Source organism: Panthera uncia, assembly GCF_023721935.1.
Source record: "Panthera uncia isolate 11264 chromosome C1 unlocalized genomic scaffold, Puncia_PCG_1.0 HiC_scaffold_3, whole genome shotgun sequence".
Classification (NCBI taxonomy): Eukaryota; Metazoa; Chordata; class Mammalia; order Carnivora; family Felidae; genus Panthera; species Panthera uncia.
Window position 1 is genome coordinate 101414546 of NW_026057584.1, and position 25291 is coordinate 101439836.

Sequence of the window (25291 nt, forward strand, 5' to 3'; positions counted from 1 at the left end):
CATGTTTTATGTAATCAGATTTTTAAATGTATAAGAAATATTTGCAATTAAAAGACCAATTATTTAAAGTTGGATTTCTAATGTGTTTAACATTCATGAAGTTTGTTAGCATAACACTTAAAATACTGTCAATTATAACCCTATTCATTAATTTGCTTGACTCAAAAGAATGTCTTTGAATTTCTTAATGGAGCTTGAATGTGTTCTTTTAAAACCTGTGTTGAAAACATAAGGAATAAATGTATCTCATTGATAATCAAGTCAAAATATCTTCCTGAAGTAGAAGAAAGTAAAGCCAAGTTTGGTAGTAGTCAAGAGATTAATTTGTGCTCAGTCTGTTGTCAAGAAGGTTCTTTGTTTTCACTAGAAATAATGTATTCATTCAAAAATCCTTTATGATAGAATGTCCTAGAGTCTTATATCTGGTGCTGTTTGGTAAAAATGAGTTAAGTACCTAGTTTTTATTATATTACCATAGTGTACATTAGTGAATCTCTACCCCGACTACAACTTAGAATCACTTAGGGGAGCTTTAAAACATGCTGATGCCTTGGACATACCTCCTAGATATTCTGATTCAATTCAGTCTCAGATGGGACCTGTGCACAGGCATTACAAGCTTCCCAGGTGATTCTAATGTGCAGCAGGTTTAAGAAATACTCCTTTAAAACTTTAGTGCTTGGGCAACCTTAATGCAGTGGTCATGGTTAGTAATATGACACCTTCAGCCACAGTTGCTAAATTTTAAGGACTAGTTTCAACCCACAAAACAGGAAATCTGCTACACCCCCTTACCTTGAGATTCCATTTTAGATTAGTGGTAGGAAAGAGTGGGCCCTATAGAGCTTCCATCAAACTACAGTCATTTGGTGTTAGCAGGTGCTGGCATCCTTAGAATTGGAGTTTTCTCAGGAGTCATGAGGGTACAAATGACAGTTCTTTTTGGTACCTTTTTAGTGCCTAGGTGTACTCGATACATGATAAGTGTTTATGGTATTGGTTATTGTCTGGGTTAGAAAAGTTATATTATTTTTAGAGATTAAACATTTTATTTCTGTATTTACCTCAAGCATTATTAATCTCTCTTAAAAGTCTTAATTGTAAAAATTGGGTTTTTGTCACCTGATTTAGGGCCCCTGGGGTACAAGTGATATTACTTCCTTTTTACAAATGTAGAAACTAAGGGTCAGCCAAATTTTAAGTAATTTTCTAAAGAACACAGGCTGGTTTAGCTTATGACTTGAATTCTGGTTTCCACTCTATCAGTTGTTACTGGTTGGTATATAAATAAAATTCGGCAGGCATAGGTATTATTTGTGTAAGATTATAATATTTTGTCAAGGATATACATGCCTTTTTAAACTTAACTATAAGATTGTTTCCCACCAGGAACTTTTAACTTTTAATTATGAAACCAGGTAAACTAGATAGAAATATCTTGTCTTAGATTGAATAAGTAGATAATATTTACAATATTATGCATTATGTATTCTCACAGGGAGTTTACATACTTCTTTAATATATACAGCAGGATATTTGTATCAGCTTTTTAAAAAAATTTTTTTATAGTGAATATCTGATTCTCTGAAATCCTTAATTAAATTATTTAGTAATTTAAATATTGTCATGTACGCTTTTATAATTTTAATCAGACAACTAAAATTGTTAATGATTTTTTATTTTTGGGGTGTTTTTACTTTTTTCAGTGGGATGAAATAAAAGTCTTAAAATTTCCTATTTAAAGCCACAAAATTTGGTCTTCTGCCAGTGTTCTGCAGCACAGGTGACTTGTTTGCTGCAAGCATTAGGGAATGACTTACCCATTAGCTGGGACTTACAAGAGGTCAGTGCCATCTTGTAAGGAACCTCAGCATTCTTTTTTATAGAAATCTTGTATTTTTGTTGGTGTTAAAGGAATTTGCTTACTTGGCCATTCTAATGGTAGAGAAGGGGTCTTGGTTTTTGTTTTGTTTGTTTTTTTTTTCCTCATCAGAAAGAGCTTTCTTAACTCAAATGAAAATAGAAAGGTGTTTTTCTACAATCAGCAGCTTCCAGCAGGGGGCAGCATAATGATAAGATGATCATAGGCATGTCTTTGCCTCTGGCTTTCTGTCTCAGCAGAAAGGATGGTTTTCTCCAGTTGATCCCTAGTGCATTGCTGCTGTCAGCTGCAATCTGTCTCTGACTCAACTTTTCTGTGTTTCACAGTTCTAATTTCTACAAACACCGATCTTAGAGTATTCTCCTTAATCTCCCTTGGTCATGTAACTCTTAAAGATGTTGGGAAATTTTATAATAGAAGCTAGTGGAAACAAGATATTTGAAGTACAGAATTTTGTCTGTCAAAGAATTTTAATGATTGGAATTCATGAAATATGAAATCTTACTTAAAAATATATCTATGTGTGCTAATATGTAGATTATAAAAGCAAATATGTAAATATTTCAAATATACTTATATTGGTTAATATAAGTATACAGTTTTTAATCCTGAAATGTTATAATTCCAGTAAATGCTAAATGCTGTCTCTCTCTCTCTCTCTTTAAGGTACCAGTATTTTTTGCAAATTAAACAAGACATTCTTACTGGAAGGTGGGCTATTTTAAGTTTTTAGTAATGGGCTTTAAAGGTACTTTCCGTTCTGTATTATTTAAGTAATTCATGGTCATCGCAAACAAATTATTGAAAATGGTTGCATGTAGCATCAGTTTTTTTCATCAGATAAGATCATTACTTAACAATTAAAAAGTAAGTCACATGGAATAGTATAATATAAATTACAGTGCTTTTGAAATTATTGTGTTTAACCATGGGGTATGTGTTTTCTATTTTGTTTGATTAGATTGCCCTGTCCTTATAATACTGCTGCCCTTTTGGCTTCATTTGCTGTTCAGTGTAAGTATCAGCCCACTTTTGGGTCATGGAGTATGTGATTGCATGGTCTGTGTTGATAGTACATTACCATTAATGTATGAGTTCTTTAGACATACATTATTATATAGAAAAAGTGATTGCAAAGAAAATGTAATGAAATATCCAACTAGTTAGCAATTAGTTTGTTTCCTAAAAAGTTTCTCTGAAGTTGTTTGAGACCTAGAAATGTTAAGTGTAGTGTCATAATTTGCTTACATGGTAGCTAGCAGTAAAAACAAATACTTTACTTCCAGAAATATATTGGAATTCATGACATTTCTTATTTAGCTATCAGAATTACAAAATGTGTTTATTAAATTGTGAATATCTTCCTTCCATATAATAGCTGAACTTGGAGACTACAATCAGTCAGAGAACTTGCCAGGCTACCTCTCAGATTATTCTTTCATTCCTAATCAACCTCAAGATTTTGAAAAAGAAATTGCAAAATTACATCAGCAACATACGTAAGAATTTATTTACTTTTCCGCTTATTTCATAAACTTCTTCATGGCATGTTTTCTAGAGAAATGTTTTAAATTATTTCTAATGTGAGTGTTGTGTTTATTTAATATAGAACAGTTACTGTTATGTAAAATAGTGTGATTGATGTAAGGAAATGTGGGTTATCTATACTAAAAAATCATTACTAATTTCGTAGACTACGTAAGGTTTTTTTTTCATTTCTACTAAGAACCATAAAACTATAGGTAAACAGAAGTTTGCTATTATATAAAGTTGACAGTTCTTTAAGAAGGAATTTTAGAATATTAATGGTATCTTCACAGGTCAAATGTTACAGATCAATCTACTCAGCAATTCTTTCTTAGTTTTTAGCTATGTGAAAGGAATCATTTGTTTTGCAGTGAACCAAAAGGAAAAAAGGAACTTTATGTAATACTAAAATAATGTTTTTAAAAGTCCTTTTTTAAAAAAGTAGCACTTTTTCATTCATAACAGTATTCAACTTTGATATTTTGTGAGTCTTAATTTTGTGACATAATTTGTTTCAAGAAGAGATACATTGCTTTGAATAGAAAATAATATTGTTTATTGGTTCAGAGTTTGCTTTTGCTTTAACATACAATTCAGAATACTCACGGAGAAACTAAGGCAGTGCTACGTATTGGCTAAGAGTTTGAACTAGAGAGCCAGACTGCCTGGTCTGGAATTCTGGATGCGACAACTTTTGGGGTGCTCAAATGGCTCAGTCAGTTAAGCGTCCAGACTCAGTTTTGGCTCAGGTCGTTATCGCACAGTTCCTTAGGTCAAGCCCCTTATCAGGCTCTGCGCTAACAGCATGGAGCTTCTTTGGGATTCTCTCTCCCTCTCTCTCTTCCTCTGTCTCTTCCTCTCTCTGTCTCTTACAATAAATAAAATAAACTTAAAAAAAAAAAAAAGACAACTTAATGGTCAATTATCTTGACCAAATTGCTCTCTATCTCTGCTTCTATGTAAATTGGAGATAATAAAAGTGTCTACCTCTGGAGTTAATGTAAGGCTTACATTAGTTCATATATACAAAGTACTCAGAATAGTGCCTAGTACATAGTAAACACTGAAGAAATATTGGCTCTTAACTTAAGGGAACTTCCTTTCATTTGGTTATGGCCCATGTACCTAACACAGGTTTACAAACTGGCGTACTGCCTATTTTTGTATGGCCCACGGGCTAAGAATGATCTGTACGTTTTAAACGGTTGAGAAAAACATAAAAAGAAAAATAATATTTTGTAGCATGTAAAATTTTCAGAAATTCCAATTCACTGTCCATAAATGAACATCTACTGGAACACAGATTCCCTTACGCGTTTTCATGTCTGTGGCCGCTTTCATGTAACAGCAGAGTTGAGTGGTTGCAGCAGAGACCACGTGGTCTAAAAGCCTAAAGTATTTACTGTCTCACTCTTTTCAATAAAAGTTTGCTGACCTCTGACCTAAAATAAGACTAATAAAATGAGAATTTTAATAAACTGGCCTAATGAGATGAAGGGGCTATTTTGGTCTAACAGTAAGTGCCATTTGTAGCAAAAGTTCTACACATAGCATATCTGATCAAGGATTTGAAGATAAACCAGATTTTTAAAAAATTTGCCAATAAAGTCTCTTCTGTAAGGAAAAAGCTTGTACATTTGACAAGATATTGATTATGTATTTGTATTTGGTTTAGAGAAATGATTCCTCAGATCTTTAAACAAAGAAAAATAGAATCATCCAGTTTGAGAAGTGGGGATTGGGGTGGGGAGATAGAGTATTTGTTTAACTTAATTGAATTTTATAGAAAATTGAGGTATATGTGCTTTTTTTAGGAATCTCATTTTTATGATCATGCATTGGTAGGCTGTTGGCTTCCTTTTCTGGTATCATTAGTGAGTGAAAGATTGATATTTTTTGCTTTTGTAGTTTGCTGCTTTTGCTCTGCTATAGTCAGATAATATCGGATAACTAAGATATTTAGAAATATATGTAATGCAGGAGTAAATCTACTTCTAATGGTTTTGCCGAGTGTTCATAAGAACACTGCGTTGCTGTGTTCATAAGAATCACCTGGGACATTGCTTAAATATAAATAGTTTAGGACCTTACCATTTTATATCCAATTGTATACAATTGTATTTCTGAAACTGATGAGACCAGTTTTTTTCCCCGTTTGTCATGGAATGAAACTTCTGAAAAAATAATAAAATTAAATTACTAGAAAAGTAAAATGGAGAAATAGAGACATAAAAATGACAAGACCTTAGATTCCACAGACATGCAATTGCTCTGTCAAAGTGCTATAAGATATAAAAGACTGACACTGTCAATTTCTGTACTTGTTACGAATCACCACCTGTCTGTACACCATAATCTGAGAAGCACTGCTCGGGAGAATGTCTCAAAACTTCCATGTTTTAGAAGCAACTATGGATTAAACACAGATACAGTATATGGACCAAATTTTGAAAATCACTTCTTTCACATTTTGTCAGGGAACAAATGACTTTGTCAGCCGTAAGAACACCGAGGGACTTTTAAAACGTGGGTTTTTGTTTTGTTTTGTTTTGTTTTCAATACAGCTGCCACACAGTTTTATTAGTTTCAGCTATAGACTGTAGTAATTTGATAAGCCTATTCCTTATGCTACACTAAAAAATGTAGCTACCATCTGTCATCATACACTAATACAATACCATTGACTGTATTCCCTATGCTGTACCAGCTCATTCTGTCATTGGAAGCCTGTATATCCTATTCTCCTTCACCCATTTTGCCCACCCACCCACAACTCTGGCATCCATTAGTTTGTTTAGTGTATTTATGTGTCTGTTTCTGCTTTTGTTTATTCATTTTTTAGATACCACATGTAAGTGAAATTATTCTTTCTTAGTGTGACTTATTTCACTTAGCATAATATCTTCTAGATCTATCCATTTTGTCACAGATGGCAAGACCTTATTCTTTTTTATGGCTGAATAATGTGCCATCATATATGTACACACCACATCTTTATCCATTCATCTATTAATGGACACTGGCATGGTTCTGTATCTTGGCTCTTGTAATTAATGCTGCAGTAAACAGGGGGCCATATATCTTTTTGAATTAGTGTTTTCATTTTTGGGGGGTGAATACCCAGTAGTGGAATTACTAGATCATATGGTACTTCTTATTTAATTACTTACTCATTCTTTCATTCATCTCTCACATGGTATTTTTATTCTTTTTAAATTTTAGTTAGCATACAGTACAATATTGGCTTCAGGACTAGAATTCATTGATTCATCACTTAGATACAACACTCAGTGCTCATCATAACAGGTGCCCTCCTTGATACCCATCACCCCTCTAGCCCATCCCCCACCCACCTCCCCTCTATCAACCCTCAGTTTGTTCTCTATTAAGTGTCTCTTATGGTTTGTTTCTTTCTCTGTCTCTCTCTCTCTCTCTTTACCCCTTCCCATATATTATCTGCTTTGTTTTTTTAATTCCACATATAACTGAAATCATTTGGTATTTGTTTTTTTCTGACTGACTTATTTTGCTTAGCATGGCTAGCTCCAATCCATGTCATTGTAAATGGAAAATGTTCACTCTTTTTGATATCTGAGTAATATTCCATTATATGTATATACCACATCTTTTTCCATTCATCTACTGATGGACACTGGGGCTCTCCATAGTTTAGCTGTTGCTGCCATAAACATTGGGGTGCAGGCACCCTTTTGAATCTGTTTTTGTTTTTGTTTTTTAATTCATTGGGTAAATGCCTGGTAGTGTAATCCTGGGTCATAGGGTAGTTCTATTTGTAACTTTTTGAGGAAGCTGCATACTGTTTTCCACAGTGGCTGTACCAGTTTGCATTCCCACAAACAGTACAAGGGATTCCCCTTTCTCCGCATCCTCGCCAACACCTGTTGCTTCTTGTGTTGTTAATTTTAGCCATTCTGACAGGTGTGAGGCAGTATCTCATTGTGGTTTTGATTTTTATTTCCCTGATGATGAGTGATGTTGAGCATCTTTTCATGTGTCTGTTAGCCATCTGGTGGATGTCTTCTTTGGAAAAATATCTATTCATGTCTTCTGCCCATTTCTTTAACTGGATCACTTGTTTTTGGGTGTTGAGTTTGATAAGTTCTTTATAGATTTTGGATACTAACCCTTTATCAAATATGTCATTTGCAAACATCTTTTCCCATTCTGTTGGTTACCTTTTAGTTTTGTTGATTGTTTCCTTTGCTGTGCAGAAGCTTTTTATCTTGATGAAGTCCCAATACTTCATTTTTGCTTTTTCCTTTGCCTCTAGCAATGTGTTTTAATAAGAAGTTGCTATGGCCGAGGTCAAAGAGGTTGCCACCCCCTTTCTCCTGCAAGATTTAGATGGTTTCCTGTCACACATTTAGGTGTTTCATCCATTTTGAATTTATTTTTGTGTATGGTGTAAGAAAGTGGTCCAGGTTCATTGTTCTGCATGTTGCTGTTCTGTTTTCCCAATACTATTTGTTGAAGAGACTTTTTTGCATTGGATATTCTTTTCTACTTTGTTGAAAATTAGTTGGCAGTATAGTTGTGGGTCCATATCTGGGTCTTCTGTTCCATTGATCTATGTGTCTATTTGTGTGCCAGTACCTTAACTGTCTTGATGACTATAGTTTAGTAATATAGCTTGAAGTCCAGAATCATGATGCCTCCAGCTTTGCTTTTCTTTTTCAGGATTACTTTGACTATTTACGGTCTTTCGTGGTTCCATACAAATTTTGGGATTATTTGTTCTAGTTCTGTGAAAAATGCTGGTGGTATTTTGGTAGGGATTGCATTAAATGTGTAGATTGCTTTGGTTAGTATAGACATTTTAACAGTGTTCTTCCAGTCCATCAGCATGGAATGGTTTTCCATTTCTTTGTGTCCTTTTCTATTTCTTTCATAAGTGTTCTATAGTTTTCAGAGTAGAGATCTTTTACCAATTTGGTTACATTTATTCCTAGGTATCTTACACTTTTTGTTACAATTGTAAATAGGATCAATTCCTTGATTTCCTTTTCTACTGCTTCATTATTGGTGTATAGAAATAGCAACCAGTTTCTCTATGTTGATTTTATATCCTGCAACTTTGCTGAATTCATGTATTAGTTCTGGCAGTTTTTTTGGTGTCTTTTCAGGTTTTCTACATAGAGTATCATGTTGTTTGCAAATAGTGAAATTTTGACTTTTTCCTTGCCAATTTGGATGCCTTTTATTTCTTTTTGTTGTCTGATTGCTGAGGCCCAGACTTCCAGTAGCATGTTAAATAGTAATGGTGAGAGTGGTCATCCCTGTTTTGTTTCTGACCATAGAGGAAAAGCTCTGTTTTTCCCCCATTGAGGATGATATTAGCTGTGGGTCTTTCATACATGGCCTTTATGATGTTGAGGTATGTTCCATCTGTATCTATTTTGTTGACGATTTTTATCAAAAATGAATGCTGTAGGGGCGCCTGGGTGGCGCAGTCGGTTAAGCGTCCGACTTCAGCCAGGTCACGATCTCGCGGTCCGTGAGTTCGAGCCCCGCGTCGGGCTCTGGGCTGATGGCCCGGAGCCTGGAGCCTGTTTCCGATTCTGTGTCTCCCTCTCTCTCTGCCCCTCCCCCGTTCATGCTCTGTCTCTCTCTGTCCCAAAAATAAATAAAAAATGTTGAAAAAAAAAAAATTAAAAATGAATGCTGTATTTTGTCAAATGGTTTTTCTGCATCTATTGAGAAGATAATGTGGTTCTTATTCTTTCTTTTTTAATGTGATGTATCATGTTGATTGATATGTGAATACTGAACCACCCCTATAGCCCAGGCATAAATCCCCCTTGATTGTGGTGAATAAGTCTTTTAAGGTACTGTGGGATTTGATTTGTTAGTTTCTTTTTGAGAATTTTTGCATTCATGTTCATCAGGGATATTGGCCTGTAATTCTCCTTTTACAAAGGATCCTTTTACAAAGATCCAAAGTTGGATCTTTGTCCAGTTTTAGAATCAAGGTAATGCTGGCTTCATCAAATGAGTTTGGAAATTTTCTTTCCATTTCTATGTTTTTGGGAAAATTTGAGAAAACTGGGTATTAATTCTTCTTCAGATACCTGTTAAAATTCCCCTGGGAAGCCATCTGGCCCTGGACTTTTGTTTGTTGGGAGAATTCTGATTACTGATCCAAGTTCTTTGCTGCTTATGGGTGTATTCAAATTTTCTATTTCTTCCTGACTCAGTTTTGGTAGTTTGAATGTTTCTAGGAATTTGTTCATTTCTTCCAGATTGCCCAGTTTGTTGGCACATACTTTTTTTTTTTAATGTGTGTTTATTTATTTTGAGAGATAGAAAGCAAATGGGAGAGGGGCAGAGAGAGGGCACTCGAGAGAATCCCAAACATGCTGCATGCTCACCATAGAACAGGATGCGAGGCTTGATTTCACGATTGTGAGATCATGACCTGAGCCGAAATCAAGAGTTGGATGCTTAACCAACTGAACCACCCAGGCCCTCTAGCATATCATTTTGCATGATATTCTCTTATAATTGTTTGTATTTCTGTGGCGTTAGTCGTGATCTCTTTCATGATTTTATTTATTTGAGTCCTTTTCTTTCTGATAAGTCTAGCTAGGTGTTTATCAATTTTAGTAATTCTTTCAAAGAATCAGCTCTTAGTTTCTTTGATTTGTTATACTGGTTTTTTTGTTGTTGTTTGTTTCTGTGTCATTTATTTCTGCTCTCATCTTTATTATTTCTTTTCTGCTGGGTTTAGGCTTTATTTGCTGTTTCTTTCCTAGTTCTTTTAAGTGTAAGGTTAGGTTGTATATTTGAGAATTTTCTTGCTTCTTGAGGTAGATTTGTATTGCAATCTCTGCTACATCCCAAAGGTTTTGGACTGTCAAGTTTTCATTTTCATTTGCTTCCATGTAGTTTTTTTTTTTTTTTTAATTTCTTCTTTAATTTCCTGGTTAACCCTTTCATTCTTTTTTTTATTAAATTTTTTAAAAAATTTATTTATTCTTGAGAGAGAGAGACAGAGCATGAATCAGGGAGGGTCAGAGAGAGAGAAGAACACAGAAGCCGAAGCAGGCTCCAGGTTCTGAGCTGTCAGCACAGAGCCTGATGTGGGGCTTGAACCCACAAGCCAGCCACAAGATCATGACTTGAGCTGAAGTCGGATGCCCAACTCACTGAGCCACCCAGGTGTCCCAGCCCATTCATTCTTTAGTGAGAACTTCTTTAAACTTCATGTATTTGTGTTCTTTCCCAATTTTTTCCTGTGGTTGACTTCCAATTTCATAGCATTGTATTTCAAAATGTGCATGGTATGATCTCAGTCTCTCTGTACTTGTTGAGGGCTGATTTGTGACCCAGTACATAATGTATTCTGGAGAATGTTCCATCTACACTTGAAAAAAAATGTTTATTCTGCTTTAGGATGAAATGTTCTGAATATATCTGTTAAGTCCATCTGGTCCAGTGTGTCATTTAAAGACATTGTTTTATTGTTGATTTTCTGCTTAGATGATCTGTCCATTGTTGTAAGTGGGGTATTGAAGGCCCATACTATTATTGTATTATTATCAGTGAGTTTCTTTATGTTTGTGATTAATTGATTTACATATTTGGGGACTCTCAAGTTGGGGGCATAAATTTTTACAATTGTTCTTCTTGATGGAGAGACCCCTTCATTATGATGTAATGCCCTTCTTCATCTTTTGTTACAGTCTTCAGTTTAAAATCTCGTTTGTCACAGGGTGCCTGGGTGGCTCAGTTGGTTAAGTGTCCGAGTCTTGATTTTGACTCAGGTCATGATCTCCCAGTCATGGCATCAAGCCCCACATTGGGATCTGTGCTTGGCGTGAAACCTGCTTAAGATTCTCTTTCTCTCCCTCTGCTTCTGTCCCCTGCTCATGTGCACACGTGCGCACACTCTCTCTCTCTCTCTCTCTCTCTCTCTCTCAAAATAATAAAATATATATTATAACTAATATATATTATATTAGACATGATATATAATTATAAAATATATATTATATTAAATATAATTTTATTTATCATATATATTTAGATTAAAATTAATATAATTAAAATTATATTAAAAATAATATAATTATATTATAATATAAGTATGGCTACCCTGGCTTTCTTTTGACGTCCATTAGTATGATTGATGGTTCTCCATCCCCTCACTTTCGATCTGCAGGTGTCTTAGCTCTAAAATGTGTCTCTTGGGGCGCCTGGGTGGCGCAGTCGGTTAAGTGTCCGACTTCAGCCAGATCACGATCTCGTGGTCCGTGAGTTCGAGCCCCACGTCAGGCTCTGGGCTGATGGCTCGGAGTCTGGAGCCTGTTTCCGATTCTGTGTCTCCCTCTCTCTCTGCCCCTCCCCCGCTCATGCTCTGTCTCTCTCTGTCCCAAAAATAAATAAAAAACGTTGAAAAAAAAAAAAACTCATTAAAAAATAAAAATAAAAAAATAAAATAAAATGTGTCTCTTATAGGCGGCGTATAGATGGATATTGTTTTTCATCCATTCTGATACCCTATGTCGATAGATTGGGACATTTAGTCCATTTACATTCAGAGTGATTATTGATAGATATTGATAGATTTAGTGCCATTGTGTTACTTGTAAAGTTAGTGTTTCTGGTGATGTTGACATTCTCTGTTTCTTTCTAGACTTTGTTGCTTTTGGTGTTTTTTTCCCCTACTCAAAGAGTCCCCTTTAATGTGGTATTTGTATTTTTAATTTTTTGAGCAATCGCCGTACTGTTTACCGTAGTGGCTGCATCAGTTTACATTCTCACCAACAGTGCACAAGGGTTCATTTTCTCCACATCCCCTAGTGCATTCTTGTATTTCTGGAAAATGAAATATTCTACAAAATAATGATTTGTGTTAATGAAAATTTACTTTCCAGATAAGTTAGATATTACTGTATACAACTAAGAGGAGTAGTCATGCATGATGTATTATAAAAGATTTAACTAGAATGCTGAAATTTTTCTAGATAAATAGGTTTTTTTTTTCCAGTTTGGCCATATTTGTGATTGGTATAATTTTTACTACACTGTCTTTACAGAGGCTTATCTCCTGCAGAAGCAGAATTTAATTATCTGAACACAGCACGTACCTTAGAACTCTATGGAGTTGAATTCCACTATGCAAGGGTAAGTGAAGAGAACTAATGTGATGTTGTTGAGTTAGGCTCCATTTACTATATATCAGAGTTTTTATTTAATGCCTAGTAGGATTAGGCAACCAATGGAATAACTAGTGAGTGCTGACAACATAGTTGCACTGAAAATTTCCTCTGAATATAAGTATTTTCAGAATCCCTTAAGATTTAATACCTGAGGAGAAGAATGGTTGAAGTGGGTATTTTGTGTTATTTTTAGATTTTTATGTTATGAAGATAATTTTTGTAAAGATAATTTTGCAGACCATAAGAGATAGTACCTTTAGGCTTTTTATTTTCCAAAATAAAAGCAGGAAAAGTAGGGATTTTTGCATTCATATTCAGTGTTATAAAGATAATTTCACCTCACCGAGGCTTGTGTTACTTCACTTGTTTCCTCATTTAGTGGCATCATTATAAATTTTTATTTATAAAGCACAAAATGAAGTATGTTAACATTTTTTGGTTGTCTTTCTCCCCTGTGACAAATCCCTTTATTAATAAAAGATGGAATTTACAGTCTTTGGCTTCTTCTGTACATCAGTCTGTAACAACTTTTTAATGGTGTCAAACTTTTCTGCTTCCAGAACCCTGCTGTAAGCATGTTTGTGAGTTGCTGTCCTTAATTAGTATGTCTCTATCTAAATTCTTTCTCATGATTTTATCATGAAGTTATGTTCCTTTAGAAGTACTTGGAGTACAGCTTTTCTACATAACAAATGAAAAATGGAATTATAGGTAATCATTGTTTGAGTTGGTGATAGGTTTTATATTCTCTTGAGATAAATTAGCAATCCGAATAAGGTTAGCAGTCTGAAAGGGAGTTACATTTTCCTTAGATAATTATTTTGAATTTATTTTATAATATACACACTCGAAGTTCTGTTCCATGTAATGGTTTTATTGTTCAGGGCCTCACCTGGCTATGTTCTTCTGGAAGAGGAGTGTTCTTGTATTTCACAAAGCTTATGTCAGTCTCTCCTTTAAAAAAAACAAAGATTTGCTTTCCTCACATGACTAGATCTAGTTCTGAGTGTTTGTAACTTGGAAATCTATTTGTTTGATTCCATTTAAAATGTGTAAGTAAGGCTCTCTTGAACTTTTTGTTCTCTTTAAAATGTTTCTCTCCCCCCCCCCCCCCCCCCCCTCCCCCCCCCCCCCCGGCCCATCTCTGTTTGTGGGTTATTTTTTAACCTGATTCTCCAAAATGTAACATAGTTGTCAATATTTGTGCAGCTAGATTTTGTTTTTTATCATAAGGTTTAAAACTAATGGAACTTCCTTCACATATGTAAACTAAACTATGGTTAACAATAAAAAGATCACTAAATTCCATCATGTTAGTCGTTAGCAGTTTTCTAAAGGTAGTGTACCCTGATGCCTGCTATCACTGACTGCTGTCGATGAAATACAAAGGATATGAGACTTTCTTTTTTTAATTTAAGTGACATGCTGGATCTCATGCATAACTAACCATATTGGTATTTATTGATTTGATTAAGGTAGGAGTTCTGTTGTTATTTAAATTATTAGATTGTAAAACTCTAAGAAAGCCATAAATGTAGAGTGCCAGATTAAATTAAATTTTAAGTGGTCAGAGTTATTTAGAAACCTAATTTGTACTGACAGAAAACGCCAGGAAAGGGTGTTTTGGTTGTGTGTGGATACTGAGAACTTAAGAAGAAAATGTGCAGATGTCCAGTGAACGTGGAGGGGAATTTTACAGCATCCTGAATAAAAATGACAAAAAAATAGAGGAGAGAGGATACATAAAGGGAATACCTAATTGAATATCACAAGCAAAGGTGTTTGAAATAATATTTTATTTTGAAAAAAAGAGGTAAGATGTTTTCTATCTGCCTTTGAAATGTAGATTGAAAAAATCAGAGAGTAGAACAAGTTATTTATAGCAATCTGTAAAACACAAATAAGTCTTAGAGTACTCATTGTTGTGGGTCTTTTAGGTGCCTTACACAGTGTTGGTGCTAAGGGGTACTTAGCAAAACATCAGTTATCTCATGGAGTTCACAGGATGGTGGGGAAGAAAGAAATGGGTCATGCGTTGACAAAAATGTGAAGATAAGAAGGGGAAAGTGCAGAATGATATGGGACTATATGACCAAATGTCTAATCCAGCCTGGGAGCAAAGGTTAGGGAAGGTTTATTATAAGAAGTAATTTACCGAAAAAAAAATTTTTTTTTTCGGTAAATTACCGAAGCCAGAAGAATGAATAAGAATTAACCAAGAGAGTGGTTTTCACTGTAGACCATCGCCATGAGTAAAGACCTGAAATCAAGAGAACATGACATGCTTAAGAAAATAAGAACATTTTATGTGTCCAGGAGATTATATGAGTAAGGGAAAAGGGAACTGTAGAAAATTAAAGAATGACTGAGAACTTCAAGATAGAGAAAAAAAGATTCGAGGTAAGGGAGCAGGGACATAGTTTGTGTTTTAAAATAATATGGTAAATGGATTTTTTTTTTTTTAGGGGTGTGTGTATGTGTTCAGTTGTGTCAGTTTTAACATATGTATAGATTTATGTAACTACTACCACAATCAGAATAAAGATAATCCATTATCCCATAAACTCTTGCTCATGTTGCTCCTTTGTAATCTAATCTTACACTTCCCCCTAATCCCTGGCAACTGGTTCTATTTTCTGACTCTAAATTTTTGTCTTTTCCAAAATGTCTTACAAATGGAATCCTATGTTATGTAACCTTCTGAGACTGGCTTTTTACAGTAATGCATTTGAGATTTATCCAAGTTATTGTGTATTTCAATAGTTCATTCCTTTTTTGTTGTTGTTTGTTTATTCACCCATGGAAGAACATCTGGATTGTTTGTGGTTGTTTTTTGTTTTTTGGGTTTTTTTTAATCAATAGACCACTGCAGAAAAATCATTTACAGTTTTTTTGTGTGGATTTAAGTTCTCATTTCTGTAGGGTAAAAACCCCAGAGTGGGATGGCTGGGTCATATGGTAAGTGTGTATTTAGCTTTACATGAAACTGCCAAACTGTTTTCCAAAGTGACTGAACAACTTTGTATCCTTACTCGCAATATTGTGCAAGTTCCAGTTCACATCCTTTTTTGGCATTGTCCGTTTTGTTTTGTTTTGTTTTGTTTCTTTTCAAGCTTTTCTAATAGATGTGTTTCATCTCAGCATGTATTTACTTTGTATCTCTCTGTTGACTAATGATGTTGAGCATCATATCTTCTTTGATGAATAAGCTGTTCAAATATTTTGCCCATTATTTGTTTCTTTTCTTACCCCCCCTTTTTTTTAAAGAACTCTCTATATATTCTAGATACACTTTTTTGATGGGTATGTGATTTGCAGATGTTTTTCCCCATTCTTTGGAGCAAAAGAAAGTGATAATTTATAATATTCCTTACTTGATCACTGATAGAACAGATAGCTAAAAATCTTTATCTTGCTGATTTTTAGACTAACAATGCAATCAGCAAACTTGACTTAATTGATTTATGTAGAATATCGCATCCAGCAACTCCACATATGTATGATTTTCAAACACACAATATAATTTTTGAAAAACAAAAGGAAACTTTAAAAATCTTCTGAACATTTGGAAATCAAGAAATACACTTCTAAATTAACAGTGGATGCAAATGCAGTCATTATTTCCACCCAGCACTCTGCTTTATTCTCAGATTCTTACCTACAAAGAATAAGGATTAGTTACCCCCAAATTTTTGGTTAGGATCAGTTAATGAAATAATGATATGAAAGTAATCTTGAAAATACAATTTGAACATATGATATTAATTCCAAGGAACATTTTGGGAGCTAAATTTACATTTTTGTGAAGAATTTCTGACCTCTTAAAATGTTACAAAAGCACTATCTCAGGAGTAATTGCTAGTGTAATTAAACTGTCTTAATTTGTTAAATGAATGGTTTGAGGGCTCACCAAACATCTATTATCTTTTCTAATGAAAACCAGTGTTTATTAAACTGTGAGAATAGAATAAAAGAACATAATAGAGTTATAAGACACCTATGCCATGGGTCTTCCAGTTCAATCTCTGTTTTATAAGGATGTCAGTGTAATGTGAACTCTGTATTGCATAACCTTGTTACCTAAATGTAAAAGTAATCACAGAAAGTTTGGCTTTAGGATTTCAGTTAAGTAGAGGATGCTCTAAATTAACCCTAAAACAGTTCAAGTTTTAGGCTTGTTGTCAGTATCTTATTTCCATAGGTATTTGTAATAATAATGAAGATAATTCTAATGAAAAATAACTTTTGCCCTTCAGCGTTCCAAAGGAAAGGAAAGCTTAATGATGCTATTTTGATTATTCATTCATTCAATGAATATTTATTGAGCACCTTCTATGTTCCAAGTCCTGTTTATAGACACTGTGGATACAGCACTGAGTAAAGCAGGTAAAAAAAACCCAACTCTCATGATGCTTGCATTCTGGTGGGCAAGACAGACTATAAACAAATAATTGAGTATATCAGAATACATAGTAGGTATTCCATGGAAGTAAAGTTTATAGTAATAGGCAAATAGAATAGCAATCACCTGTGGAAGGGTTTTATTAGCTGGGAGGCTCATGAGGGAGCCTTCTTGGATTTTGAAAATATGTATCTTTGTGTTGATTACACAGACATATATATATGTATGTGTAGGTATATATGTAAAATTTTGAGTTGCGCATGTAAGATTTGTACATTTTATTTATTTTTTAAATGTTAACGTTTTTATTTTAGAGAGAGAGAGCGTGAGCAGGGAGAGGGGCAGAGGGAGTGAGAGAGAGAATCCTAATCAGTTTCCATGCTCAGCTCAGACCCCAACAAAGGGCTCTATTGCATGACCCTGGGATCATGACCTGAGTGGAAATCAAGAGCCAGATTCTCAACCAACTGTGCCACCCACATGCCCCTATACATTTTAATATATGTACATTATACTTAATTTTTCTTTAACTAAATACATAACATATCAGATAGTAATAGATGCTGTGGTGGAAAATTACTTGAGAAAGGGGAGTGAGACCAACAAAGTGTGGTATCAGGGAAGGCCTCACTGAGACTATCAACAGATTTGAAGGTGTTATGCAGATGCATATCTAGGGGAGAGGAGACATCAATGAAAACCATGAAATAGGTTGCTTGGAAGTTCAGGGAACAGCAGAGAGACCATTATGGCTGGTGCAGTATAAGGTAGGAAAGAAGAGTATTGATTAGTTTAAGGTGGACTAAGGTTTTATAAGACTTTTTTTTTTTTTCCCAACGTTTTTTATTTATTTTTGGGACAGAGAGAGACAGAGCATGAACGGGGGAGGGGCAGAGAGAGAGGGAGACACAGAATCGGAAACAGGCTCCAGGCTCCGAGCCATCAGCCCAGAGCCTGACGCGGGGCTCGAACTCACGGACCGCGAGATCGTGACCTGGCTGAAGTCGGACGCTTAACCGACTGCGCCACCCAGGCGCCCCTTATAAGACATTTTAAACACTACAACTTTTAATTCTAAGCAAGACCAGTAGACAGTTTGAGGAGATAAAAGTCTTGGTGTGATTTACATTTTGAAAAGATAACAATGGCTGCCATTTGAGAGTATTCTATAAGGCACTAAGAGACCAGCTAGACTCTTACCATGATCAAGGTGAGAAATAATGGTGGTTGTAGCAGTTGGTGGTGAAAAGTAATCAGATTCTGTATATATTTTGAATATGGAAGTGACAGCATTTACTGATGTATTGGCTATAGGATGTGAGAGAAAAAGGATTCAGGAGTGATTCCAAAGTTTTTGGTCTGAACAGCTAGACAGATGATGTAACTATTCAGGAAGATGGGAAAGACCAGGGAGAAGCAGGTTGGAAGGGTGGGTCAAGAATTAGTCTCACAACAGTCAAATTTTAGAAGACTTTTTACACATCCACACGAAGGAGGGTAGGCAATTCAGTGTATAGGACTGAGTTCAGAAGAGAGGTCTGGACTAAAGACAGACATTGGGAATTGTCAGCTCATAGTTAATATTCAAAGCCATGAAATGAGAGCACTCGGAGAAATCTAGTAAATACTGAAGAGAAAGGTCCTCAGAGCTGGAACACTTCAGAGATTAGAGAGATGAGGAAGAACCAGGAGGAAGCAACCGTATAGATAGAAAGCCTGTCTTTCAGACATGTGTGTGTCTTTGAAGAGAAGCAAATTAGGAGTGTTCAACTATGTCAGATGAGAACTGGATTAGACATGTGGAAGTCATCAGTGACCTTGTAAGAACAGTTTGGGGGTATTTTGATGGCCTAGGCTGATTACAGAGTATACAAGAAGGAATACGAGGACAGTAATTTTGAGAGGTTTTTGCCATACAGGACACAAGTAATAATAATAGCACCTAAATAGCATTTACTAAGTGTCCAACACCTTCTTAAGACTTTATGTATATTAATCTCAGTTAATCCTTACAGTATCCCAGTGAGGTAGGAGTATTGTCATTTCTTCACAGATGAGGAAAGTGAGACACAGAGATACTAAGTAATTTAGCCATACGATGTCTATTTCTATATTGAAGAACCAATTTATAGCTTCTTCTAAAACACTGTTTTTAACTTACATGCATTTGAAAACTTTTTGACAGATTGGTTAGAATAATCAAATAATTTAAAAATGTAATCTCTTGAAACAGAGAAAAGAGTTTCTTCCGTCAGAGTGGAGCAGTATATATGACTTCATCTGTGTCCCCCTAGAGTATTCAGATCACCCAGTGACTTTCCATAATTCTGCTGTGTGCTTTCACTCATCACATCTTGTCTAGACATAGCTTGTGTGTGTGTGTGTGTGTGTGTGTGTGTGTGTGTGTGTGATGTATCAGACATCTTTATGAAAGGATCAGTAGATAACTACCTGTGTTCATTTTCACTGAATAATTTGAGTTTGCCTACACTGTTAAGCCTACGTAAGGCACACAAACTTTTGTTTTTGAATTAGTGAATGTATATTATGCCTGACTACATTAAAAACATATAAACATAAACATTTTAATCATATATGGGGAAAACATAAAGCTAAAGGTTAAAAGAGAACATAATTTCAACATACATTACAGAAATTTTTAATATCCATATTTTATTTTATTCATAATATTCTTATTTTGTATTCATATTTCATATTCTAAGGATTAATTTTTTATGGACATGTAATTAGAAATATAGGAAAAAGATGAGCATTTAACAGGAGAAATACAAATGATTGATATTATGAAAAATTGCTTGCTTTTTCTAATCCTCTAAAATAGAATCCTGAGGGGCGCCTGGCTGGCTCAGTAGAACATGTGGCTCTTGGTATTGAGGTCATGAGTTTGAACCCCACATTTGCTGTAGAGGTTACTAATAAAAATGATAAATAAACTTTAAAAAAATCTAAAAAAGTAAAATATAACCATGAAAATAACAAGGAGAAACCAATTTCATAAGATTTGCAAAAATTCAAAGGATTAAAAATATCCATTATTGGTAAGAGTATGCAAAGTGGACATTTTGAAACATTGTTGAAGTATAACTTGATATAACCCTTTTGGAGTGCAGATATTCATATAATCTTCAATCATTTCCATTTCTCAGATTCTATCCTGTAGAATATTTATATAAGTGTTTTAAATAGTGTGTTCACGAATTTTTATTACAGCACTGTTTGTAATAAAAAATTAGAAACACTAAATAAATGAACAGAAATGGTTAAGAAATTGTGATAAATCCATGCTTTGGAATACTATGCAGCAGTAAATAATTTACAGAATAAGATATCATATTTTTTGTTGATTAAAGAAATTGTGTAGTTATATAAAATATGTATTTATATTTTTTATAAACATAAAATATTAATAGTGGCTATCCCTGGGGAATGAGGCAGAGAAGGTGAGGGATGCTGTTTGACTTCCTGGTATTTCTATATTTGTTTGAAATATTTTAATAATTACAAATAATTAAAATTATTTTCATAGCTACCCTACACCACTTAAAATTAATGTTTCCCCCACCCATAATATAAAATTTTAGTGGGATTGAATTACTTTACTCTTAACCTGTGACAATAGACAGGCTAGAACATTAGGTAGTCTTAGCTGTGCAGTTTGTGTTTAGAACAGTATTCTCCAAAGGAAAGGAGGGAAGACCACTACAGGTCATGGAATAACGATAGGTTGAGGTATGGGTCAAAAATATTAGAATATTCATATTCATCCTAAATCTCAACCATTTACATTGTTATTTTTTAGCCTATTACAAAACATACACAACTGTGTACTGTATTTCAGGGAACATCGGCAGCTGCCCCCCAAGTCAAGAAGTAGATGTTAGCCATCCATTCCAGAAACCTTCTTTGTGCCCTGTCACGATAATAGCCCCTTCCTACATTGTATTTTTTTATGGTTTTATCACCCAAGTGTGCCTTCATAGATACTACAACTTGGCCTTGCTGTTTGTTTATTTTAACTAGATCACTTTAAATCTCTGTTAATCTCTGTTAAAATTTTCATGTTAAAGAACTGGGCCATTTCACCTTTAATTTGTCATGGTCTGGACTGTACTGATCATATATTAATGGTGTAACTCAACGTGTTCTGCTTTCTGTGTATTACTTGCAGATTGGCAGCTTGATTAAGGGGCATGTTCAGAGTAAGGATTGATCCCTTTTTTGTGTGATTTTATCAGGAGGCACATAATGTCTGTTTTTCACTTCTGTTTTTAATGTTAGTAGCCATTGATGTTCAGTGCCTGGATCCGTTAATTCACTGGAGGCTGCACTTAATTCTTAAGTCTTATCTTAAGTCTTTTGTTTTTATTTATTTACTGGGATAATTTTTTTTTTAATGTTTATTTTTTGAGAGAGAAAGAGCATGAGCAAGGGAGAGAGAGAAGGAGACACAGAATCTGAAGCAGGCTCCAGGCTCAGGGCTGTCAGCACAGACGCTGACGGAGGACTCGAACTCATGAGCCATGAGATCATGACCTGAGCCAAAGTTGGATGCTTAACCGACTAAGCCACCCATTATGTGTAATTACATAAATTACACATGTGGCTTGTACTGTATTACTGTTGGACAGCTCTGCTCTTGCAGCTATCTACAGAAGAACTCCCTGAAATGCAAGAAATGTTCTAGACCTGTGCTGTCACTCAAAAAGTGGTTAGTGTGATTGAGGAAGTGAAGTTTTAATTTTATGTCAGTTTAATGAATTTCCATTTAAATAGTTGCATGCATTTAGTGACTACTCTTTTGGACATGCATGTCAGGTGGGCTGGGATCTGGTTAGAAGGGGGTCTGGAGTTCTGTCCCTGGGTGAGAAACTTGTTCATGTGGGCTAATGAATTTTCACAGAGAAGATGGACTCAAGGGGTGCCTGGGTGGCTTAGGCAGTTAAGCACCAGACTTAACCTCAGGTCATGATCTCCTGGTTCCTGGGTTCAAGCCCCGAGTTGGACTCTCAGCTGACAGCTCAGAGCCTGGAGCCTGCTTTGGATTCTGTGTCTTCCTCTCTCTGCCCCTCCCCCACTCACGCTCTGTCTCAAAAATGAATAAACGTTAAAAAAAATTTTTTTAATTAAAAATGCACAAAATCTTAAAAAAAAAATATGAACTTGATCTAGACTTTGGTTTGATTCATTAGAGAAACACAAAGAAGGTGTGAGAACCGCCTTAAAGAAATATGTAATTATGGGTGCACAAAACATCACAGAACTGGCTTGATGAGAAACAGTTTTTTCTAGTTAGAAGGGAGGATAAAGTGGGATGGGATGGTTGTTTAAAGGCCTACAGTGCCAAGCTAAACAGTTAAGACCTCTTCCTACTGGTGATAGAGATCCATTCATTTAACATTTAACAAATGAGTACAGTTGACCCTTGTACAGTGCAGGGGTTAAGGGCACCAACCTTTATCCCCCCAGTACAGTCCAAAATCTTCATGTAATTTCTGATTCCCCCAAAACTTTACTAATCGACAACTGTTGACCCAAAGCCTTACTGATAACATAGTTGATTAACATGTATTTTTTATGTTATGTGTATTATATACTACATTCTTACAATAAAGTAAACTAGAGAAAAGAAAATGTTACTAAGAAAATCATCGGGAAGAAAAAATACATTTACAGGACTCTATTGATCAGTGTACATCGTCTGTATACAAGATGAATGGTTTGTCAGTACCTACATCAATATTGTCTTCTATTATACAAAACACTGTAGATATTAAGTGTATTACTAACACTAGACATCAAAAACGAAAAGTTAATGTGAAAAAGAAATACATATTTATTTACAGGAGTAACGATTCATACATTGATAATGGAGAAGCAGCAGTATGAATGCTATGTACCAATGAATGAATCATTATAAAATATTTATGGCCTACAATATTGCACTCATAGTCCTGATACAATATCGGAAGCATTGTTAATTTTTTTAAAAACTACTTACCGATGATGGTAGGCTAGTTATACAGTTTCTCCAATTATGAGACAAAGAGGCATACTGCACAGTAATGTAATTCTTTGAAAGCAGAATTATAAAACACTAAGCAAACTAACACATTATTAATTTTATATTAAATATCACAGACCTCATTCCTGTATAAGGATAGGCTGTCCACTTCCATATGAGTCTTGCACATGATGTTCTCCAGGCGAATACTTAGACATTGCTGATGATAATGGCACAAAAATGTTTCATACAGTTTTTCCCATATGGTCAGATTTCTGCACAAAGATACCCACATGCATTCACAACAGATAAGTTTATAAGCCGAATAGCATGATGATTATTTGCAGTTCATAGAGTGGTAGATTGTCATAAGGTCTTCATCCTCGTCTTCACAGTGAGTCGGCTGTGGAGGAAGAAGAAATGGGGTTGGTCTTACTATCTGAGAGGTGAGCAGAGGTGTAAGAAGCGGGGAAGGTGGAAGCAGGCAGGAGAGGTAGGCACACTCGGTGTAACTTTATGGAAATGCATTGTAATTTCTACCAGGCTTTTTCGCTCTTTAACTTCTCTAATAAAATTTCTGTACGGTTACCAGTTCCTCCACTGTCTGCTTTAGTTGCAGTGCTCCTATCATAGAAGGGCCCATGTTGCAAAAGAAAAGTCAAAAGCAGTCTTCAATAATTAACTCTTCTGCTGGGTTGTCCAGTGTCAGTTCATTGCTGCACTGCTTCTTCCCCTTCTTGCTTCACTGCTTCTTCCACTTCTTCCTCATCATCTAGCACTAATTTTGGGAGCACTCACCTCTATCAAGTCACCTTGTTAATCCTGTGGTGCGGTGCTCTTGAGTTTCTTGATAGGTCTGTATCATGAAACCTTTCACCCTCCGTCTTTAATCCGTCTCATGATTTTCTTGACTGGCTCTGTAGTAAGTCCTGTAAAGTTATCTGGACACAGTTTTCTCCCCCAGGAATTTATTGTTTCGAGCTTGATGGCTTTCATGGCCTTTTCTGTAATAACAATGAATAAATAAACGTTTAAAAAAAAAAAAAAAGAAAACATGTTCAGGCAGATACCCTTTCCCCTCAGTGATTTTCTGAATGGCACCTGGGAACGTGTCTCCTGACTCCTCAGCAGAGACTGCTTTTCCTGTTTTCTTGTCATTTTTAAAGCCAAACTTCTTTCTAAAATTATCAGACCATCCTTTTCTGGCATTAAATCCTTCAGGTTTAGATCCTACACCTTCTTTTTGCTTTACGTTGTCATATAATGACTTTGCTTTTTCTCACATCATATTAGAGTTTATAGATAGAGGCATACCTTTCTTATAGCGGTCCATTACCCACAAAAAAGCTACATTTTCAATATGAGATGAAAAGGTACATTTTGCACCAAGTACCAGGTTTTTGTGCATGCTAGTATAGTTGCAGCAATGGCTTCATGAATTTCCTTTTCCTTTTTTACAGTGGTACTCATGCTGGATTCATTTATCTTGAAACAGCAGGCAGCCACAATTGCAGGCCTCAGTCTATTAAGCAATTCAACTTTTTTCTTATGATGTCATGATTTTCTTTGCTTCTTGGGAACACTTCCAGCACCACTAAGGAGCACTTTTTATGGGCCCCATGATGTTACTGGAAGTTTATGGTATTACACTAAACACGTTGAAAATAAGCAAGAGCTGTGAGAAATCACTTTTGCTGCTAGATGCAGTTTATTGGAGAGACCAAACCGCACATGCAGAGATGGTTAGTGTCACACCATATTTTAAGCCGATGCTTGGCAACACCTGAGCTGACCGCAACAGGAGGTGACTATGAAATTATTACAGTGATACAATATGTACTACAGGAAATGTTATGCAGTTATGATTTCATACAAATGTTTACATTTCTCTTGACTGTGAATGAGGCCTTGTATGGTCTGTAAGTGTGCAGAAGTTTTGATACATCCTAATTTTTTATAATATATTTGTGTGTATTGGGGCACCTGGGTAGCTCAGTTGGTTAAGTATCTGACTTGGTTTTGGCTCAAGTCATGATCTTGAGATTGAGCCTCACGTTGGGCTCTGCACTGACAGTGCAGAGCCTGCTTGGGATTCTCTCTCTCCGACCCCTTCCCCACATGTGTTTGTTCTCTCTCTCTCTCTCTTAAATAAATAAATAAACTTAAAATGCATATATATGTGTATATATATATAATTGTGTGTATTTTATGGTAATAAACAATAAAACAGAGTAGGATCTACATTTATTTTATGCAGTCATGACATACCTAACTTA

The 25291-nt window shown here is 35.2% G+C and overlaps 1 protein-coding gene across 8 annotated transcripts in view; it reads left to right on the forward strand.

Annotated features, from left to right (window-relative positions):
* Positions 1–25291, forward strand: part of PTPN4 (protein tyrosine phosphatase non-receptor type 4) — a 217005-nt gene that overhangs the window by 108203 nt on the left and 83511 nt on the right. For all 8 annotated transcript variants that reach the window (XM_049616206.1, XM_049616209.1, XM_049616205.1 and 5 more), the window contains 4 exons: positions 2549–2593; positions 2844–2896; positions 3261–3381; positions 12469–12556. In XM_049616206.1, the coding sequence (XP_049472163.1) occupies positions 2549–2593; positions 2844–2896; positions 3261–3381; positions 12469–12556 (307 nt within the window). The remainder of the gene's footprint in view (positions 1–2548; positions 2594–2843; positions 2897–3260; positions 3382–12468; positions 12557–25291) is intronic.